Genomic DNA, 23,624 nt, shown 5'->3' on the forward strand with positions numbered 1-23,624 from the left:
CCTGAAATGTCAAGCTCCATTGTGAAGTTGGAACTCTCCTGTGCTGCCTGGTTCTCTGGTGGCAATAGGGACCTCATGTCTACAAATTCCCCACGATGGATCTTTTCCCTCACTGCTTGCTTTACATGGAAACTTATAGTCTCCGCCCTGAAGTTCAGCTGTTGATTTGACAGTGTCTCTGCATTAATCAGTGACTCCGATTAGAGAAGGGTTGCCCCTGTATACAGAAGTTTGGCATAGCGGGTGGACCTGCGGTGGCTGTAACTCTATATCAGGCCTATCACAGCTTGAAATCAACAACTCGCGAAATATTAATATGCCCAAAGTGAGACCTACCTTGATTGGTGGATGACGGAGCCATCGGGGTGATGAAGCTTGGCTCCAGCGGGGGTGTCACATAGGTTGTCGGGGGAACCTCACGTGGTGTGGACACAGAGGGTGGTGCGGGTTGGTTGGCCTGAGGGGCAGCGCTCCCAGGGACAACACCAGAAGCTGCCCCTTTGCCTGGCCTGGCAACCTTAGGGTGCCCCTGACCACAGCGTGGTTAATGGCTGCCTTACGCTTTGGTGGCATGATGAACTCGAAAGAAAGTTGTACAATTATTAAAACAATCAAGAATGCAGATGAAAAGGACGGAAAGCGATAGCGGATGCTTAATTAAGTATTAAGTTAATACAGAATTTTGTGAGATACCGAAATAGAATCAAAAAATTATTAGTGATGAAGCAAGATGGTGAACCTGTCAGGACAGCATGCAGAATAGAAAGGAAACGATCGTGACGTATGCCTGCGGATGTGACATCACTCCGAAGTGACGTAGCTACTATTATGGAATGCGGAAATAATACTGCCCGCTATGCGTTGCTACACTGGATACTTATCATAAGCTAAGTGTATGAATACTATGCAAAAGAATTGTATATTCTACCCATCCCCATTTTATCAAAATATGCCTTAGTACCTAAAGGTTAAAACAGATATTTCTCGAACTACACTGCCGACTGTGTGTTAGCTGCATGCCGAAACGAAGATGATTAGAAATGACATAATTCAAGGTGAAGTTAAACGTTACATATCCAAGTATATTTCACTTGCCAGAGAAGTGTTAGAGCTGTGCGAATGTAAATGCTGCCTATAAACCCATTTAGCAACTAATGCTAAATGTCATTAACGCTGGCGGAGGGAACGCGTACGCATTTAGCCCTTCCCATGGGATGCTTAGAGCGTCTGTCGCCCATGCTTGCGGATCGGGAATTGGAGAGATGAATGTTGCCAGTTGATTGTTGAATCTCGTGGCGAATAGGTCTACGAGTGGAGATCCTATCGTCTGTATGATGCATCTGAACGCTTGTGGATGTAACATCCATTCTGTTGGGGATGGTTGATGTGGTCGAGATAGCGAAATAGTTGAAAGCAGAGGTCTAAAAGATTGCAAGATCTTGTTGATCCTTGTTTGTTTATGTAGAACACCACTGTTGAGTTGTCCGTATGGATCATCAATTTTGCGTTCCTTAGTATGTTGGACCAATGTAGTAGGGCATTTACTACTGCTTTCATCTCGAGCATGTTGATATGCAGATTCATTTCTTGTTTCGACCATTTCCCGGCAACCACTTCGTTGTCGAGGTGTCCTCCCCAACCGTGCAGTGATGCGTCTGTGTAGAGGTGGACGTTGCACTCCGGCTCTATTAAGTAGTTTCCGCCGCAAACATTCGACTTCTGAGTCCACCATAGTAGATATGGTTTTAGCCTGTCTGGTATTTCGAAGGGATCCAGACTGTGTAAGTGGGCATTCACAAATCTCTGTAGTGGACGCAGTTGTAGTCTCCCTCTGCGTGTCATGTCTTGAGATGACATGAGGAGACCTAATAGGCTCTGCCATTCTCGTAGTGGTAACGGAGAGAGTAGAACTTGGGAGATCATTTGTTGAATCTTGATCCAACGATCCTCTGGAGCGAATCACGATACTTCATTGTTTATAAGCGTATTCCTAGGAATTGCAAGTCCCGAGTAGGCTGTAGTTCCGACTTGAGGAGATTTACTAGCCATCCTAGTTGAGTGAGAAGTCTGATGGTGAAGTTCAGTTGCAGTCTGAGTTGACTGGGATCTTGCTGAGCTTGAATCCCGTCGTCTTGGTAGAACGCACTGCGTAGACCTCGCCGATGTCGATATATATTGATGGGCTTTGTCACTCGAGTAAACAACCAGGGGGCCGGCGATATTCCAAATGGCAGGACCTTCCATTGGAAATGACGTCCGTTGAACAGGAATCGTAGATATTTCCTTGATTCCTGATGGATCGGGATGTGTAAGTATGCTGTAAATCTATGCTGGCGAGATAGTCTAGCGGACGTATGAGCTGTCGTAGCTGTGGAAGATGTATCATCTTGAACTTTGCGGGTGGTAGGAGGTAATCTTTTGTTGAATTTCCTCATGTTGTAAATGAGTCGGAACTTTTCTTTGAATTTTCTTTGGTACCAGAAAAATTGGGGGAGTAGAAACCTGGTGTGACGCAGTGTTTTATCTCTTCTATTGCCTCTTTCTCTAGTAGAGATGTGATGGCTTCTAGTAGATTTCCCTTTTGGTCTGCAGCGTAGTTGTGAACCATAGGGTTGATTGTTACTGGTGGTACTGCTTGTAGCTGTATCCTGTAACCTGTGCGTAGAATCTGAGATACGAAGTCGTCTTGAAGAATTCCCCAATTCTTCCAGTGGAGTTGCAGACGTCCACCCACTTGTGAGGGTTGTACTGGAACGGCTGGGGGTGGAAGACTCCGAACCTGTATTTCATCGTCTGGAACTTCTGGCGCCTCAAAAGGGCCGACCTCTTCCGTTGTTACCTCTTGGAGCTGCGGATGGGCGACGAAAAAAATCCTTATTTCCTTTAGCGTTGCCTGATTTCTTATCCCTTGCACTCTGGATGCCTGCAAACTTCGATTTGCCGGAATAACTTTGAGAGGTCTGACGTATTACACTGGCCAGTGTATCGATAGACTTGATCATCATTACTTCTCGGGAATCTTTAGCGACTTCCTTGGCGACTTCATCAATTTCTCCTGCAAAAATGGATGGTGCTGACCAAGGGGCTCTGTAGAGTGTCTTGGTAAACTTCTCGCTCCAAGTACATGAAGATAACAGTCCTTGCCTTCTTGATAAAGTTAAGCCTGCAGAAATGGATGATAGATGTTCAGACATGAACTGATGATCCTTTTTCTGTGTAAGTAGAGCTGAGTAAATCATTCTATCTTCCTCTGAAGTTGAATTCTTAAACTTCGAGATGAGAGCCTCGTTGACAGCTCTTGACCTGGCTAGGCCGAAGAAGGTTCGTCTGGTTACTGTGTCTAACTGTGCCAGCTTTTTATCTTCTATCTTGTAAGCTTTAGTCTGAGTGTCGTTGATGATCTTATAATTCTCATCTATCTCTGGGGCCTTCATGAAGGGTTCCATGTGGTGTAGAGAGAACTTCTAAGCGTTGAACAACGGAATGCTCTGAGTCTTGTATTTAGTTGCCTTCTTGAAGGCTGTGCTGAGGTTGTCTGGAACGTCTCTGACTGGGTCGATAGGCGGCATCGTGAGTGAGTCTATATCATCATTCACCATCAAGTACGATATAGCTTCGTTGGTCTCCTTAGAGGGTGATGCGAGTTCCAAACCGTTGGCCATCCATGACTTGATTTCCGAGTTGGAAAATATAATTCCGCCGTCATCCTCCTGCTCTGAGGATGGATGTCTTCTATTGTCGTCTGAACGAGGAGATCTGTAAGGTGATCTGTAAGACGATCTGTGTGGTGACCTGCGTTGCGATCTGTAAGGCGACCTGCGTGGTGACCTTCGTGGCGAACCATACGTTCGTGAATGTGTTCGTGACATCCTACGTGGGGACCTGCGTGGAGATGGAGACGACCGTGCATGCCTTCGAGCGAACCTGCGTGTTGGTGAACGGCTTTGTCGAGGGTTGGAGTCTTGTGACGAATCTCTATGCCTTCGTACGGATGTTGATTCTTTTCTCCTTGGTAAGGAACCGTTGCGTGCAGGTTCGTGACGAACGTCCATATCTGACGTTGATGAAGATCTGCGTGGGTTTGGCGAACGTCTGGTCCTTCTGTCAAACGTAGTTGGTGTGGAGTCCACGTTGGTATGGCTGCCAGGTATTCGTGCGAACGCTGTAGTCAAGCTGGAATCTTCCTGTATGCTCTGCAGGACGTTGGTTCCCAACGGACGTGGTGTGCTGCTCAGATGACCTTCACTCGTCTGCATTGTCTGTTGTACTGACGACGCATCTGAGATGGATGAGGCTTCTTCCGAAGGCCGTAGAAATTAATTCTGTACAATATTGTAGGTAAACGTTAGCTAAAGCCTAAAACAGCTAATTTCGAAGAAAAGCCTAAATAATAAAAGGATATAAAGCCGTATAGGGGACCAGGTGCTCTCACAACCGCACACTCGGGCGAATCAGGAGAGAGTGAAGAGCATGGCAGACGGGTGGCGCTGTTCCCGCCAAAACCGGGTAAGTGATTTTACGTCCACTTTTTTTAAGGGAGCTTCAAAAGGGGATTCAAGTGTTAAGCATGAGTCAGGATAAGGAAAAATAATCAAAACTATGTGCTGTTCATTCTGTTATTTCAAATATTTGTGACCTCCAAGCTGCAATTAAGTTACCTTCTACAATACCACAACTTAAGGAGAACATCAGATGTCCCTATTCTCTATCCCATCTAACAATTCTTGCTGAGAGGAACAAAACATACCCTACATTCCTAGAAAATGTTCAACTAAATAGTTAATCAATTCATTATGGGCAACAAATAATAAGCCAGGAAGAATATTTTATGCCTTCATTTTTCCACCATGTGTATTGCACTACCACAAGTGGATGTAGCTGGCCAATGGGTTGTTGGTTTAACTCCTGACAGATGTCATGGGGCAGTGTTCTACCTTCTGCAGCTTGGTGTTCTCCTCCTCCAGGAGAGACAGGCATGATGTGGTCTGGTCCAGCAGACTGGTGCGGGTATTGTTCTCAACTTCAGAAGACTGGTGCTGGCTATGGAGAGACTTCAGCTGGAAGTCCAGGGATGTGATTCTGCAAAGGTGAGGTGAGGTGAGGTGAAATTGGGCTTTACGTCGTGCTTGAGAATATTTCGCTCATATGACGACATCAATGAGTGTGTATGTGTATGTGCGGCTGCTTGTACTAGCCCAGACTTAAGCTGGTTTTATAGTGCTAGCCCACTGAGATACCATGCCGCAGTGAAGCATGAATACCCCACTCAGACACATTATACTGACTCCGAGCCGACCAGTCCTTGTTGTACCCATTAATGCCGAGCGCCAGGCAGGGACCAACAAGTACCATATTTTAACGTCTTTTGGTATGACGCGGTCGGGGATCGAACCCGCGACCTTCCGCTCTCCGGGCAGATATCTAACCACTACACCACGGAGGCGGTCGATTCTGCAAAGGTAGGTCAATAGTTAGGACTATTTAACTTTCCTACTAAAGGTAGGACATTTTGACTTTCACATGAAAGCTATCTGCACTTGTGTCTGAATATCTAACAACATAAAACCTTCTGCATATAGTTACATCATACATGTGTCAATGGTGTTCATCAAACGATAGTACATACACAGCATTTGAATATTCAGTCCAGCAAGACCTTCTCAGTCCCTCATTCAAGTCCCTCCCAGACTCTCTGATCCCCTTCCACTCACAACAAGGCCTCCCATGCCCCACCCCTCCATTCCTTCCATGTCTCTCCAAAGTCCTTACATTTCTTCCAAGTCTCTCCCATACCCCTCCAGTCCTTCCAAGTCTCTCCCATGTCCCTCCAATCCTTCAAAGTCTCTCCAATATCCCCCTAGTCCTTCAAAGTCTCTCCAATACTCCTCTAGTCCTTCTAAGTCTCTCCAATGCCCCTCCAATCCTTCCAAGTCTCTCCGTTGCCCCTCCAATCCTTCCAAGTCTCTCCCATGCTCTCCGATCCTTCCAAGTCTCTCCGATGCCCCTCCAGTCCTTCCAAGTCTCTCCCATAGCCCTCTAGTCCTTCCAAGTCTCTCCAATACCCCTCCATTCTTTCCAAGTCTCTCCCATGCCCCTCCAGTCCTTCCAAGTCTCTCTCATGCCCCTCCTATCCTTCCAAGTCTCTCCCATGCTGTCCGATCCGTCCAAGTCTCTCCGATACCCATCTTGTCATTCCAAGTCTCTCCACAGCCCTCTAGTCCTTCCAAGTCTCTCCAATACCCCTCCAGTCCTTCCAAGTCTCTCCCATGCCCTCCAATCCTTCCAAGTCTTTCCCACACCCCTCCATTCCTTCCAAGTCTCTCCCATAGCCCTCCAATCCTTCCAAGTCTCTCCCATGCTCTCTAGTCCTTCCAAGTCTCTCCCATACCCTCCTTTCCTTCCAAATCTCTCCCATGCCCTCCAATCCTTCCAAGTCTCTCCCATACCCCTCCAGTCCTTCCAAATCTCTCCCATACCCTCCTTTCCTTCCAATTCTCTCCCATACCCTTCAATCCTTCCAAGTCTCTCCCATACCCTCCTTTCCTTCCAAATCTCTCCCATACCCTCCTTTCCTTCCAAGTCTCTCCCATGCCCTCCAATCCTTCCAAGTCTCTCCCATACCCCTCCAGTCCTTCCAAATCTCTCCCATACCCTCCAGTCCTTCCAAGTCTCCCCATGCCCTTCAATACTTCCAAGTCTCTCCCATACCTCTCCTCCTTTCCTTCCAAGTCTCTCCCATACCCATCCAGTCCTTCCAAATCTCTCCCACACCCTCCAGTCCTTCCAAGTCTCTCCCCATACCCTCCAGTCCTTCCAAATCTCTTCCATACCCTCCTTTTCCTTCCAAGTCTCTCCCATGCCCTCCAATCCTTCCAAGTCTCTCCCATACCCCTCCAGTCCTTCCTTTTCAAATCTCTCCCATTCTCCTCCCCTCCAGTCCTTCCAAGTCTCTCCCATGTCCTCCAATACTTCCCAAGTCTCTCCCATACCCCTCCAGTCCTTCCAAATCCTCTCCCATACCCCTCCAGTCCTTCCAAATCTCTCCCATACCCCTCCTTTCCTTCCAAGTCTCTCCCATAGTCCCTCCAATCCTTCCAAGTCTCTCCCATACCCTCCAATCCTTCCAAGTCTCTCCCATACCCCTCCAGTCCTTCCAAGTCTCTCCCATACCTCCTCCAGTCCTTCCAAGTCTCTCCCATACCCCTCCATTCCTTCCAAATCTCTCCCATACCCTCCTTTCCTTCCAAGTCTCTCCCATACCCTCCTTTCCTTCCAAGTCTCCCATGCCCTCAGTCCTTCCCTCTAGTCCTTCCAAGTCTCTCCCATGCCCCTCCAGTCCTTCCAAGTCTCCCCCATGCCCTTCCAATACTTTCAAGTCTCTCCCATACTCCCTCCAGTCCTTCCAAATCTCTCCCATACTCCTCCTTTCCTTCCCAAGTCTCTCCATACCCTCCAATCCTTCCCAAATCTCTCCCATACCCTCCTTTTCTTCCCAAGGTCTCTCCCATGCCCCTCCAATCCTTCCAAGTCTCCCCATGCCCTCCAATCCTTCCAAGTCTCCCCATGCCCTTCAATCCCTTCCAAGTCTCTCCCATCCTCCCTCCCAATCCTTCAAAGTCTCCTCCCATACCACTCCATTCCTAGACAAGTCCTCCCAAGTCTCCCTCCCATCCCCCTCCTTTGCTTCCTAGTTCTTCCAAATCTCTCCCATGCCCCTCCAATCCTTCCAAGTCTCTCCATACCCTCCAATTCCTTCCAGTCTCTCCCATACCCCTCCTTTCCTTCCAAGTCTCTCCCATACCCTCCAATCCTTCCAAGTCTCTCCCATGCCCTCCAATCCTTCCAAGTCTCTCCCATGCCCTCCAGTCCTTCCAAGTCTCTCCCATACCCTCCAGTCCTTCCAAGTCTCTCCCATACCCTCCAAGTCCTTCCAAGTCTCTCCCATACCCTCCTTTCCTTCCAAGTCTCTCCCATACCCCTCCAATCCTTCCAAGTCTCTCCCATGCCCTCCAATCCTTCCAAGTCTCTCCCATACCCCTCCAATTCCTTCTCAGTCTCTCCCACACCCCTCCATTCCTTCCAAGTCTCTCCCATGTCCCTCCAGTCCTTCCAAGTCTCTCCCATGCCCTCCAGTCCTTCCAAGTCTCTCCCATACCCTCCTTTCCTTCCAAGTCTCTCCCATACCCCTCAATCCTTCCAAGTCTCTCCCATACCCCTCTAGTCTTTAAAAGGCTCTACCATGCCCTCCAATACCTTCCAAGTCTCTCCCATACCCTCCTTTCCTTTCCTCCCATACCCCTCCAATCCTTCCCAATCCATCCTGGGCCCTTAAATCCTTCCAAATCTCTCTAATACCGTCCCTTGTTTCCCAGTCTCTCCATCTCACTCCATGTCCAACCCAACCTCACCCTCAGCACATCCGTCCTTCCTAGTCTCTCCACATCACTCTGTGTCCTACCTAGAACATCCCACTCACTCACCCTAACCCTTGGCTTCTCACCAACTCCCCCTCCACCACCACCACCACATGAACCACACATATTCATTTGTAGCTCCCTCAAATTCACTTTAAGCCACTCCTTCACAGTCCTCCCAAGGACCTTCACCTAAGTTGTGACCTGTACACCCTGTGACCTGTACACCCATTGACCTTGTACACCATGTGCCCCACCTGTCTTGCATCTCCTGGCGTAGTCGGATGTTCTCCATTTGCAGAGCCTCCTTCTCTTCCTCTGCCTTCTCCAGACTCATGATCTTCTTTCCGGTACTCCTTGAACATTAAACACCAGTGTCACCAGCTTCACACATTGTGCCCATGTTGGGAATCGAACCCGGGTCTTCCACATGACAAGCAAATGCCTTAACCACTAGGCTACCCCTCCGGCCCACTGGTGGCAGACTAGCTGGAGATAACATCAAGTCTAAAAACAATAGATAATAACTTCAAATGCTTAAGGTGGCTGTTGCTGGCCACTGGTGCTGCAACAACACAATTTTTTGGCACTTGAAGTAGTACTACACTATAGGGAAGGAAACTATTTAGAACTAGACTGTTACAATGTGGCTGCAATGTACTGTGCTGGTGTATACATCCACAATGAACATGTAACAACATAAATACCATGTCATCAAATCCCAGATTAAATAAGCAATTTAATTATCCAATCACACTGGCCAAAATAAGTGTTGCATATCTAGACTTATGTACTTATTCCTTTTCATTAATTATATTCAAAATTTCATTCAATGTTTTTATACTAAATGCACTAAAAACATGTGTGAAGTTATCGGCAGTGTACGAACCACGCAAATTACAGCAGCTTCAATCAGATTATCACAACTGACTGACTGACTGAGTTTAGTTTTTTAGACTCGCGTTTAGCAATATTCCAGCAATATATCCAGGCTTCGGGGACACCAGAAATGGGCTTCACACATTGTGCCGTTGTGGGGAACCGGGTCTGCCATCGACTTCGTTGAGGCGAGCCAACGCTTTAACCACTAGGCTACCTTGCCGCCCCTGAACGTTAGATGACAAAGAAGTATACATTCATCATAAATGCCATACTTAGACTTGTTGATGCCATACTTTGAAACGTTGAAAGTTATATTTGTTGCTGTTTGAACGTAATGTCAACATAGGTTTTTACAATCACAGGATCCTCGATGGTGACTTGTCAAATAGCTCCATACATAAAACATCCAACCATAACATTTTGCTGTACCAAACTGGTCTGCATATTATTATTCTGATTATATTCAATACATTATAGAAAATATAAAAATAGAGCAATATTGGAATATATTATTCCATATGTTATTAACTGACTGACTGACTGAGTTTGGTTTTATGCCGCTTTTAGCAATATTCCAGCAACATCCACGGCGGGAACACCAGAAATGGGCTTCACACATTGTACCCATGTGGGGATTCGAACCCTGGTCTTCGGTGTGACGAGCCAACGCTTTGACCACTAGGCTACCCCACCACCCCATATGTTATTAACAAAGTAATAGTTGAAGACATAATTCTTCCAATCACTGCATCAAATTTGTTTGAATTTATTCATTGGGTATGTTTTAACTGAATCACCAGTAGGTTAAAAGTGTGCACAGCCGACTGATACTCCTGGTTTAGTACACATGATGATCGTAATCTCTGCATCAAACAACGCCCAGCAGGACAGGAGATGCTACTGTGTAATATAACTATGTAGTGCTAGGACAAATACTTACTCTCTCCTTAAACTTCAGGTCCTCTACAATCACAGCATTGTCCTTGGCTGATGTTTCTATCTTGGACAGCCTGCTGTTCTGTAGCTGCAAGGACATACAACATGGAACTGTGTCTGATGTATGAATGAGGTGGCTGGGTGAGAACAAGGACAACATTCAGACAGCTGTCAGTCATACACACCATACAGTCATGTCAATCTTCGGGACATGACCTTTAACAACTGAATAACATACATAAAGGTATATGTCCATCCATACACTCATGTGTACGTGCAGGTACTTGCTGCAAAAACAGGAATAGTTTGACACACTGCTACTGAAAGCAGGATTAGCAAAACAACCCCATAGATGTACTCACTGCAACAATAGCCACTAGCAATCCATCAACACACAGGTATTCACTGGGACACTAGCAGTACATCAGGTACTCACTGGGACACTAGCAATCCATAGGTATTCAATGACCATCCACACACAGGTACTCACTGGGACACTAGCAATCCATCCACACACAGGTATTCACTGGGACACTAGCAATCCATCAACACACAGGTACTCACTGGGACACTAGCAATCCATCCACACACAGGTATTCACTGGGACACTAGCAATCCATCCACACACAGGTACTCACTGGGACACTAGCAATCCATCAACACACAGGTACTCACTGGGACACTAGCAATCCATCCACACACAGGTATTCACTGGGACACTAGCAATCCATCCACACACAGGTATTCACTGGGACACTAGCAATCCATCCACACACAGGGCTACTAGCAACATGGTATTCACTGGGACACTAGCAATCCATCCACACACAGGTACTCACTGTGACACTAGCAATCCATCCACACACAGGTATTCACTGTGACACTAGCAATCCATCCACACACTGGTACTCACTGGAACACTAGCAATCCATCAACACACAGGTACTCACTGGGACACTAGCAATCCATCCACACACAGGTACTCACTGGAACACTAGCAATCCATCCACACACAGGTATTCACTGGGACACTAGCAATCCATCAACACACAGGTACTCGCTGGAACACTAGCAATCCATCCACACACAGGTATTCACTGGGACACTAGCAATCCATCCACACACAGGTATTCACTGGGACACTAGCAATCCATCCACACACAGGTACTCACTGTGACACTAGCAATCCATCCACACACAGGTATTCACTGTGACAACATCAATCCATCCACACACTGGTACTGACTGTGACACTAGCAATCCATCCACCCACAGGTATTCACTGTGACACTAGCAATCCATCCACACACAGGTACTCACTGTGACACTAGCAATCCATCCACCCACCCACAGGTATTCACTGGGACACTAGCAATCCATCCACACACAGGTACTCACTGTGACAACATCAATCCATCCACACACAGGTACTGACTTCGATACTAGCAATCCGTCTGCACACAAGTACTCACTGAAAGTGTCTCCTGAGCTTCCTTCAGTTTGTGCATCAGGACAGACCTCCGTGTCTCACTGTCTTCTAGGTTGTCATGGAGACTGCGGACAGAGTATTCTGTGGGCATGGTCAGTGACACTACACTTCCAGTTGGGGAGGTATCTCGGCTACCGGTATTCAGCCTTGACATTGACCTTGACCTTGTAAGTCTAGTTGGAGCCATTGAAAAATCATCTGTGGTGAAGACTCGGGATTTTGTCCGGAATGTAGAGCTGAGAAAGTAAAGGATGTGAAATTATGTGAAATCTATTTCATTATGTGTTGTTGGCAAAGATTCCTGAAAAGGTTGAAGATTCCTGAAAGTGCCTACTGGTTGACAGGTGACGTGTCTACTGACATCGCTCCATACAAGGTGACAAGTGCCTACTGACATCGCCAATACAAGAGGTGACAAGTGCCTACTGACATCGCCCCATACAGGAAGTGTCAAGTGCCTACTTACCCCATACAGGTGACAAATGCATACTGACATCAGCCCCATACAGGAGGTGACAAGTGCCTAATGACATTGCCCCATACAAGAGGTGACAAGTGCCTACTGACATCACCCATACAGGTGACAAGTGCCTACTGACATCACCCCCATACATGTGACAAGTGCCTACTGACATCACCCCATACAGGTGACAAGTGCCTACTGACATCACCCCCCATACAGGTGACAAGTGCCTACTGACATCGCCCCCATACAGGAAGTGACAAGTGCCTACTGACATCAACCCATACAGGTGACAAGTGCCTACTGACATCAGCCCATACAGGAGATGACAAGTGCCTACTGACATCACCTCATACAGGTGACAAGTGCCTACTGACAACATCTCACACAGGTGACAAGTGCCTACTGACATCGCCCCATACAGGTGACAAGTGCCTACTGACATCACCTCATACAGGAGGTGACAAGTGCCTACTGACATCACCTCATACAGGTGACAAGTGCCTACTGACAACATCTCTCACAGTTGACAAGTGCCTACTGACCTGATACCGCTGTCCGAGTCGGGGTACATTGTTGTCAGGTCGTGGACGGCCCGCAAGGGAGAGCGGCTGGGGCTGCCCCTGTACCCCAGGGTGTCATAGCAGGACATGGTTCCTAGTTCCCTTGTCTCACCATCAACCTGCAATACAGTGATCAATACCCAGTGATCAATACAGAGTCATCAATACACAGTGATCAATACATAGTGATCACTGTTTCACCATCAACCTGCAATACAGTGTTCAATACCCAGTGATCACCGTCTCATCAATCAATCTCCAATACAGTGATCAATACACATAGTGATCACTGTCTCATCATCAACCTGCAATACAGTGATCAATACCCAGTGATCAATACAGAGTCATCAATGCACAGTGATCAATGCCCAGTGATAGTCTCACCATCAATCGGTGTCCTCACCATCAACCTCAATATAGTATTCAATGCCCAGTATTCAATATGCAAAGTGATCATCGTCTCACCATCAATCAATATAGCAATCAACAGTGATCAATGCATCAAGTGATCAATGCTGTTTCTCACCATCAACAATGCAGTACGGTGATCAATGCCAGTGATCAATGCCATCAACCTCACCATCAATACCAATACAGTGATCAATACCCAGTGATCAATATAGCAATCATACCAGTGATCATCTCACCATCAATCAATGCAATATCAACCATCAACCCAGTGATCAATCAATACCCAGTGATCAATACCCAGTGATCATTGATCTTACCATCAACCCTGCAATACAGTAGTGATCAATACCCAGTGATCATCGTCTCACCATCAACCTCAATATAGCAATCAATACCCAGTGATCATACCCGTCTCACCATCAACCTCCAATATAGCAATCAATAGCCAGTGATCATCGTCTCACCATCAACCTCCAATATAGCAATCAATACCCAGTGATCAGTGATCCCAGTGATCATCGTCTCACCATCAACCTCCAATATAGCAATCAATACCCAGTGATCATCATCATCACCATCAACCTCCAATATAGCAATCAATACCCAGTGATCAATACCCAGTGATCATCGTCTCACCATCAACCTCCAATATAGCAATCAATACCCAGTGATCAATACCCAGTGATCATCATCTCACCATCAACCTCCAATATAGCAATCAATACCCAGTGATCAATACCCAGTGATCACCGTCTCAATATATCTCAACCATCATCAACCTAGCAATCAATACCCAGTGATCAATACCCAGTGATCATCGTCTCACCATCAACCTCCAATATAGCAATCAGTGATCAATACCCAGTGATCATCATCTCACCATCAACCTCCAAAATAGCAATCAATACCCAGTGATCAATACCCAGTGATCACCGTCTTACCATCAACCTCCAATATAGCAATCAATACCCAGTGATCATTGTCTCACCATCAACCCGCAATACAGTGATCAATACCCAGTGATCATCGTCTCACCATCAACCTCCAATAAAGCAATCAATACCCAGTGATCATCGTCTCACCATCAACCTCCAATATAGCAATCAATACCCAGTGATCAATACCCAGTGATCTCACCATCAACCTTCAATATAGCAATCAATACCCAGTGATCATCTCACCATCAACCTCCAATATAGCAATCAATACCCAGTGATCATCATCTCACAATCAACCTCCAATATAGCAATCAATACCCAGTGATCATTGTCTCACCATCAACCCGCAATATAGTGATCAATACCCAGTGATCATCGTCTTACCATCAACCTGCAATACAATGATCAATACCCAGTGATCAATAGTGTTCACCGTCTCACCATCAACCTGCAATACAATGATCAATACATAGTGATCATCGTCTCACCATCAGCTTGCAATATAGCAATCAATACCCAGTGGTCAATACACAATCATCAATACAGAATGACCAGAACACACTGATCAATACATAGTGATCACAATACTGTGATCAGTAGACCTAATGAGATTGAAGAATAAACTGTGCACCAGGAAAGCAACTTTACTAAGAGTAAACAACTAACAATTTGTCTGTGTAGGAACGGACAACATACATGACATCTTGGACAAAAGTCAGTAACTGTACAGGTGAAGTACATGACATACTGTAACATTCAACACTCAGTGTTTGTGGGCAATGTGAGTCATGGTAATATGTACACTTGGAAAACCGGCTTCTGCTAGAAACAGGTTCAGAGTGAGACATAAACAACGACACACCATAAAATGACCACAAGACCTAGCAAAAATCATGGGTAAGATATCATATTCAAGGCCTGACCCCTCTTGGAACACACTGTCCATATCCAGGTGGCTGCATGGTGTTTCTGGTGTGTTACAAGTATACCTATTTCATGAAAACGATGAAAACAGGAATATACTCAACACTTCTTATCACTGAAAACTGTAACATATGAGCATGACTTGCTTTAATGTTAATGAGAGAGAGGGGGAGAAACAGAAAAAAACAGAAAAAGAAAGAAAGATGTTCCTCCAAAGAAGAGAGAAAGAAAGATAGAAAGATATAGAGACAAAAGAGAAAAAGAAAGAGGGAGACAGAAAAAGGAAAGATAGATAAAAAAAAAGAGGTAGAGAAAAGAAACAGGTGTTCCTTCAAAAGGGAGCAGGAAAGAGGGGTGAGTGAGTTTAGTTTTATGCTGGACTCAGCAATATTCCAGGTATTTGGCAGTGGTCTGTAAATAATTGACTCTGGACCAGACAATCCAGTGATCATTGGCATGAGCATCAACTACGCAATTGGGATACGATTATAACGTGTCAGCCAAGTCAGCGAGCCTGACCACCCTGAGAGAGAGAGAGAGAGAGAGAGAGAGAGAGAGAGAGAGAGAGAGACAGAGAGGGACACTGAGAGAGACAGTCAGAGACAGAGAGATTTCCACCAATATGAATGTACCAGTGCTTTATGTCCCACATTCTCTCCATGCAAGGATACACAGTTTAACCACTCAATCCAATCAGTCACCTCTTACAACAAGCATGGCAATGGTTATTGGAGACCAGTTCTAATCCAGACACGTAAGTGTTACAGCTGAAATCCATGCATCTTGTGTTTTATAATCACAAATGTCCATCCTGTGCAGGTTAGCAATGTACTGACACTTCATATTCACCTTAAAAGATGTTATGACATGTAGCCTTATGTAAGACACTGTGCGGACCTGAATGTAACCATGGTAACACAATGAAAACAATGCCACACACAATGCCCCAAACGAACTGGTGACCATGCAGCTGTCAGTGAGCAATGGTGGTTTCAACCAACTTATGGAAATTCATAAAGTGACTTTTATTGTCCAATATGACTCCCAGAGTGCTGGAATAAATGCTCTCAACAAGGTTGTATAAATCACGTATGGCCTGTCCAAATACTACTGGTGAGACAACTGAAGGCAGGACCTCCTTGCCCTTCCCTCCAAGACTCCAGCATATGGTGTATATATCACAAACCTGTCACTCTGGCTGAAGATCACACATATCCTGGACATATTAACACTCAGGTCTCCTCATGGGAGGGTCACACGGTCAGTCAGCAGCTTGTTGTAATATATCCATTAGCAATGGGTTCTATGTTAAAATGCTGGATCATTGTAGTCAGTCTCCTGATCATGAGCACTGCAATCTTTTGGAGTGAGTGAGTTTAGTTTTATGCCGCACTCAGTAATATTCCAGCTATGTGGCGGCAGTCTGTAAATAAATGAGTCTGAACCAGACAATCCAGTGATCAACAGCATGAGCATCCATCTGCGCAACTGGGAACCGATGATATGTGTCAACCAAGCCAGCGAGCCTGACTGCCCCATCCTAATAGTCGCCTCTTACGACAAGCATGGGTTACTGAAGGTTCATTCTAACCCGGACCTTCATGGGTCAATCTTTTGGACATTACATGAGTTATATATGATAACTTGACACTCTAGCTTAGGTAGAAACCATCCTGCAGTAAACTCTGTTCGAAGAAATAATTACCTTTTACTGATCAAACATCAACAAACTGGTTCAGGTTTGCACATTTATCCCAAGTGCCATGGAACCAGTTTCAACCCGATGTTAATGCAACGTATAAACTCCTTCAAACCCATGAGGGACGTATTCTGGAGATCCCTGGTAGAGATGAACACCGAGGTGTAGTAGGCGACCGACCGTTGGGAATCAGTTCCTGAGGAGTCCTGGCTGGACAATACGTGCCTTTCCTGTGACTTCAACAGTAACAATAGCCCAGTGTACAGCACAGTTATCTCCTATCTCACAGTAATTGTTCCTGACAGTGTCAGGCCGGTGTAGATGGTCCCTAGATAGGCCCTTAACTAGCTGCTGCTGCCTGGGGTGCACTCAGCTCAGAAATACAGCTTGAATAAGCTATTTTTCATTCAATGTTTATGGATATTAGAAACCATAAACATGCTGAGAATGTATACTTATAATTGAGGTGAGAGGTTTAATAGTGTCTCCACACCACACACATGTAGCATGAGTGAATTCATCAGGTGGTAATATTGCCAGATGTAATAGCAGGGTACATCTTGGAATAACAAGCCACAAACCAATGGCACAAAAAGGAGGTAACCTCTGGTTGTATGTATGGTGATTCCCAACACAGCCGGTCCCCACAAGTCTCATGTACACTATCATACATGACACAATCGTGCAATTCCTGGACGACCAAATGGAGATTCATGTGCCTATCAACAGTTTCCATATTGGCATTTGAAAACTACTTCAAACAAGAACGATAACTCTTAAAGTAAAATTAACACAGGCATTACAGCAACATGTGCTAACTCTTATCGTGAAAGTATTGAACCTCTCTGATATAATATATTCTTTGTACAAATGTATATTTGTCAAGTCTTCACCTTATTCATTCTTAGCTATTGATCTTTTATTTCCACATTATTCCCTTTGAAATAAGACGTCAAAAATGGATGAACAAAGGTGGTTTTCAGTTTTAAGCAGTTTCAACAATGCATTTCTGAGAGATATTCAGTCGAGAGTAGCAATTTTGACACTGTCTTCTCAATGCTCATTATTTCATATCTGAATTTGTCCAAGAGTAGGCATTACAGCCTGTCTCAGCTGATTGTGTATGATCAAACTCAACCACATGGTTCATTGTTTATAATATCAATTACCGGTTGGTATGGTCAAGTTTCAATAAATGATCAAGTTATATGATCCTCCAACACATCATTATGAAAATATCCCCATACACAATTACTGGTTTAGCCCTTTACGTCATAATGACCGAGGTGTGCAGCCATGGACATGATGTCCACATGGTGCTTGGAAACCTGGGACCGCAAAGCAGAAGGAATAAGAATATTTGTTTGAGAAAGGTGGGCAGTGGTGACATAACTAGGGAATTTTATAGCTGAAAATACATTCTGGCAACCTTCAGCATTATGACCATAGGCATGAATCCAGGTTGGACTAAGAAACAACAAACTATGCATTCTGGTGTCTTTGTAATTACAAGGGTACCTTACAATCATTCAAACCCAAGACAGCTCATTCTGACAAGTAAGGAACACAAGGCTGCATCCCCCACTATCAGGCCACTCAGCCTGACAGTTAAACAGTGAATCAGAGACGATGTTTTTCCAACTGATGACTATAGGCTGTGGAGACATGGGAAACTGACCACATATAAAGTTAGTGTTGGGAATTGGTCAAAATCTTACAATTGATGATTGGTTCATTACAACCAATCAATCATTGAAAATAATTAGTTAGCGTCATTTATCAAATTCTCCTGGTTATGTTTGTTAATGCACAAAAAAATATCGAAAAAACGTAGTTCTTTTGGGGTTTTTTTGCAAATTGCACAAAATACATTACAAATTTCACATCTTTAAAGGATGACAAGTATGTTAGGAACATAAATTTCCTGGCATCTTTAAGATAAAATCAATCATGACAAGGAACGAGCTTGTAGTGCTTATGAAATGTAACAGACAAAACCAACTTTGTGAAAATGTTGTTAATGCAAACAAGTGTTCCAAAATTGTTTGTGTTCCATTATGAGTAAACATGATTGATTGCTTGGTCGTTTAGTCATTTCAACCAATCTTCGATTATTTCAATTAATCGGACCACCACTATATAAAGCCAAGTCTTTATTCTCTAAGTCAGTCAGCTATTATGAATATAAACACTAAGATTTAGTATGCAATATTTCAGTAATATGTGATAATCATATTTGTGTGTCCCCGGGTTGCAAGTATACACCTGCATAAAGTCCCGGCCTGCTGTCAGTCTGTATTAATCCCTGCCACCCACTGAGCTGTTTACCTGGTGTATATGTAGGTATCCAGGGAAGCCCTATATCAACTACTGCCTCAAGTATTACCCCTGGAATGTAGTAACTACAATATACAATTATGTGTGTCAAAACACGATAAACAAGCTTCAGCTTAAGGCATGCAGAATTCCTGTCAATAACAGGTAATACATAAATCAGGTATTATCACTGGAGCCTGTGGTAGTGTTTCCAAATTACCTAAAAACATGATGACATTTTCTGCTTCACTGACCGGTCAGTGTGTAAAAGATTTGTAATGTTAAATTCATCTCTTAGAAAATAAGAAGACTACAAAAAGGTACCTTCATTAGTAGAAGGTTAGAAAAATATTGATAAAATTTCCATGACTTATAATTGAAAAACAAACCACACAAATAAACATATTACTTTCCAAAACGAAAAACATATATACTATTAAAAAAAAAGTCAAAGATAATTCGATTCTTCCATATTACTGTATTCAGTTTGTCACAGCATGCTTTAATGTTGGGATCCACAATGTATCCTGACATTGATAGAGTAGGAAGCTGATGAGGTACCTGGGTATGAGCTGACAAGATACCTGAGTATGAGCTGACAAGGTACCTGGGTATGAGCTGACAAGGTACCTGAGTATGAGCTGACAAGGTACCTGGGTATCAGCTGACAAGGTACCTGGGTATCAGCTGACGAGGTACCTGGGTATGAGCCTACAAGGTACCTGGGTATGAGCTGACAAGGTACCTGGGTATGAGCTGACAAGGTACCTGGGTATGAGCTGACAAGGTACCTGGGTATGAGCTGACAAGGTACCTGGGTATCAGCCAACAACGTACCTGGATATGAGCCGACATGAGCCGACAAGGTACCTGGGTATGAGCTGACAAGGTACCTGGGTATGAGCTGACAAGGTGCCTGGGTATCAGCCAACAAGGTACCTGGGTATGAGCTGACATGAGCCGACAAGGTACCTGGGTATGAGCCGACATGAGCCGACAAGGTACCTGGGTATGAGCCTACAAGGTACCTGGGTATGAGCTGACAAGGTACCTGGGTATGAGCTGACAAGGTACCTGGGTATGAGCTGACAAGGTACCTGGGTATCAGCCAACAAGGTACCTGGATATGAGCCGACATGAGCCGACATGAGCTGACAAGGTACCTGGGTATGAGCCGACATGAGCCGACAAGGTACCTGGGTATGAGCTGACAAGGTACCTGGGTATGAGCTGACAAGGTGCCTGGGTATCAGCCAACAAGGTACCTGGGTATGAGCTGACATGAGCCGACAAGGTACCTGGGTATGAGCCGACATGAGCCGACAAGGTACCTGGGTATGAGCTGACAAGGTACCTGGGTATGAGCCGACAAGGTACCTGGGTATGAGCTGACAAGGTACCTGGGTATGAGCCGACAAGGTGCCTGGGTATGAGTTGACAGGTTATGTATGGACTTGAGGCACATTATCAGACATAAGCTAAGGATCAGGTAATCAGTAACTATATCTTTCTATATATATTACTCATTGTCAGATGAACATGTTTCAGACAGAAAACAAAACCAAGAGTAGGAAATATCAACACTGGATGACATGAAGTTATTTATCTGGAACCTAATAAAAATATGGATGATTTCATATTGAATTTTCAACTTCATCTATCAATCATTACTTAGAATCATTAAAACGTACATGTTCAAATAAATGAATGTTTCCACCTTAAGGGGTTGTGCAAGGCTGTAATGAACTGGTGCCATGGGTTTGACAACAGTGACATGTCAACCTGCTTCTCACAGTATCTGCATTCAACCAGAACTGTCAGCTTGCGATCAGCCACTGTCCACTCAGAGTACAAGCAAAAACTCATCTTAATTCACCCAAATGCTTCTCAAAGCCATCACATTTTCAGATGTATAAACAAATAACCTGTTCATAAGGGCTCCACACCTAAAAGGCAAGAGCCCTATTGTAATCATTCAGATCATTGTTATTTACTAGTCAGCAATATTTTGTTCCACCTGTAACTCACAAGTTCTTATTCATTTAACTATATTTCATCTGTTAAACAAATCAAATTCAGTAAAAAAAATAACAAAAGACATATTTTTAATAGTCTCCAGAAAATCTGGAATAAATTAACTTTTCCCTTTTTCTCATACTCATGTAAATGCATTCATTGTTAAAATATAATAGAACTTAACTTTTTAAAGATCTAAAAGCATGCGCACTATGCCAATATCTAGAAATATTGAAGAAGTACAACTCCCGTACACTACCAAGAAGAACTGGATTTAATCGTTGACCAAGTGTGAATTGAACAGACAAGCCAGGTGTCATGAACCACAAAGAAGTGTCTTTATATAAACTAACTGATCGTAACGACAACACAGGTTACAAAAGAGACCTATGTCACTGAGGATCAGCCCAGCCCAGCCCACCTGACTTACCTGTTGCAATCAAACATCTCTTATCCCAGCCTCTACACACAGAAGTACTGATAGCTCTGATATCGACCATTGCTTCTAATCCCTCATAAAATATCTCTGTCATAAGTCAACACAATTAGTTCAGCTGGTATAGACTCCCCTGTTGTACTGCAACACAAGCGTGTTGATGCCAATCAACCCCTCGATACAACAAGTACATTGTTAATTCAGGCAGCCCACATATATATAATGAGGCAATACACCAACCTCAAAATAATGAACAAAAAAAATAGAAAGAAAAGAATATTTCCTTACTTCAAAATCATATTAAACAAAGAGAACACTAAGTGTATTTAATTTAAAATAAGGCTATTTTGCACTTTGTTCTCTAATTTGAATTTGATTTGACAGTAAAAATCAGAATTTTAAACCAACCCTGACAATGATTTGCACTGTTTTTGTATCCATGGCATCAGATCCTGGCATACGATCATGAAAATCCATAGAAGAACATTGAAACACTGGACAGCTATTTTAAACCTGCCAAGTAAATGCAATACCTAATGACCATCTTTATTTATCACAAAAATATAATATGCAGCAGCATGATTGATTTGGAGATGATCTGTAAATGTTGTTATCAGTGGGCTCACCTGGGCCAGCAAGCCATACACAGGACCTCCCAACTAAAATGTTCGGAAGAGGTAATCTCTGATAACACTGTGTATTCCAACCCAAACGGATGTCCTCACATGGGAAATATTTCTTACTAATCAAATGCAGATTGTGGTTTATCACTTGGAACGAAGATAAACATGTGTTCACTGAAGTCAAGATATAATTGTGTCACACAGCTGTAAGAGGAGTTATTATTGTTATAGATAGACCAGAATGTTTGGAGGTTGGACTTGGAAGTGTAATGTTTCAAACATATAGGTACAAATTGATTCATTCAGTGAAGTATCTGACAGTTAAGAAAAACCTTATCATTAGTATGGTGATTTTATGTAGAAATGAATTGATACACTTAATTTAAGCTGAGTAGCCATAAAAAGTAAGTTAGACTGTTTTGTTGATGAAGAAGAGCACGGTGTTGATGGTGCCAATAGGATAAGATGCCATTGTTTAGATATTTACAGCCCTACACTGTAGAAAGGCAGACAGGCAACGGGATGGGTGGGCTGCTCTGTAAGGGCTGCGCTGTAAAACAGCAGCCAAGCACCCAGTGTAGGAGCAGTGTTGCTAGTGAGTTAAGTTCCGTCAGCACCCTGCTCACCACACCTAGTTTATTCGGTGAATCAGATCAAATGAACAAGCAAAGTGTAACAAGACTGTAAAATATAAAGACTGATAAAACCCATTTGGTGAATTAATGCTAAATGTAAATAAATTGATTTCACTGACTTCACAGTATGGTCAGTTTTCGTGCAACCATATGATACACGAGTTGTGTATTTCTGTATAGATACTGTGTTTATACAACAGAAGAGGTATATGTATGGTGTGTGACATCAACCTCTTCTATTGTATAAACACAATACCCACCATGTATATATTTCTCCTTGTACAAATGTTGAGCATCATTTGCTTGATAACGGTGTTAGGATCTACACCGAAACGTCGCAACTACTGCAACAAAGAAGTTGTCTATCAATAAAAAGTGTTCCACTTCAGCTAGCTTTCCCTTGGAAACTACAGTCAAGTTTTATTGTCCACTGATTTTAATATAACATGTTATGATACATATTGTATCGTGTCCTTCCGGTATGTATTGCTATACATATCGTATCATCACCCTGCTGTATCATTTCACCCCTAAGTACTTCAGTTACACCACAGAGTGTCAGCATGATTTGGGAAGAAACTTGGCCAAATGAAGCAAGTTCTCGACATTTGTCACTTTGGTAAAACCCGACATTGCAGACATGGTGAGGAGAGGCCATAGAAGGCAATAAACATGTTTTCTGTCTAGTTTGAGAAAATGAAGTATGGCATTTTCTTTGGAATTGCATACAGCTGCATTTTGGTTTAAAATACATTAAAACAGCGACAAGGCACTGTTCCAAATTGCGATATTTGCAAATTGGTGAGTGTAACTCTCATACTTTAACATAAACTTACAACAGTCACAGCACCAAGTTAGCTTTGTGGAACACTGGACACA

The 23,624-nt window shown here is 43.9% G+C and overlaps 1 protein-coding gene across 1 annotated transcript in view; it reads right to left on the reverse strand.

Moving 5' to 3' along the window:
* The window catches only part of LOC124271547 (myosin-11-like), a 97,811-nt gene that overhangs the window by 66,819 nt on the left and 7,368 nt on the right, over nt 1-23,624 (reverse strand). Inside the window, 6 exon segments of the mRNA XM_046706689.1 lie at nt 4,935-5,079; nt 8,672-8,754; nt 10,115-10,129; nt 10,237-10,320; nt 11,705-11,957; nt 12,730-12,866. Of these exon segments, the coding sequence (XP_046562645.1) occupies nt 4,935-5,079; nt 8,672-8,754; nt 10,115-10,129; nt 10,237-10,320; nt 11,705-11,957; nt 12,730-12,836 (687 nt within the window). The 5' untranslated portion in view covers nt 12,837-12,866.

Source organism: Haliotis rubra, unplaced genomic scaffold (genome assembly GCF_003918875.1).
Source record: "Haliotis rubra isolate DU_JTF1 unplaced genomic scaffold, ASM391887v1 Scf161, whole genome shotgun sequence".
Classification (NCBI taxonomy): domain Eukaryota; kingdom Metazoa; phylum Mollusca; class Gastropoda; order Lepetellida; family Haliotidae; genus Haliotis; species Haliotis rubra.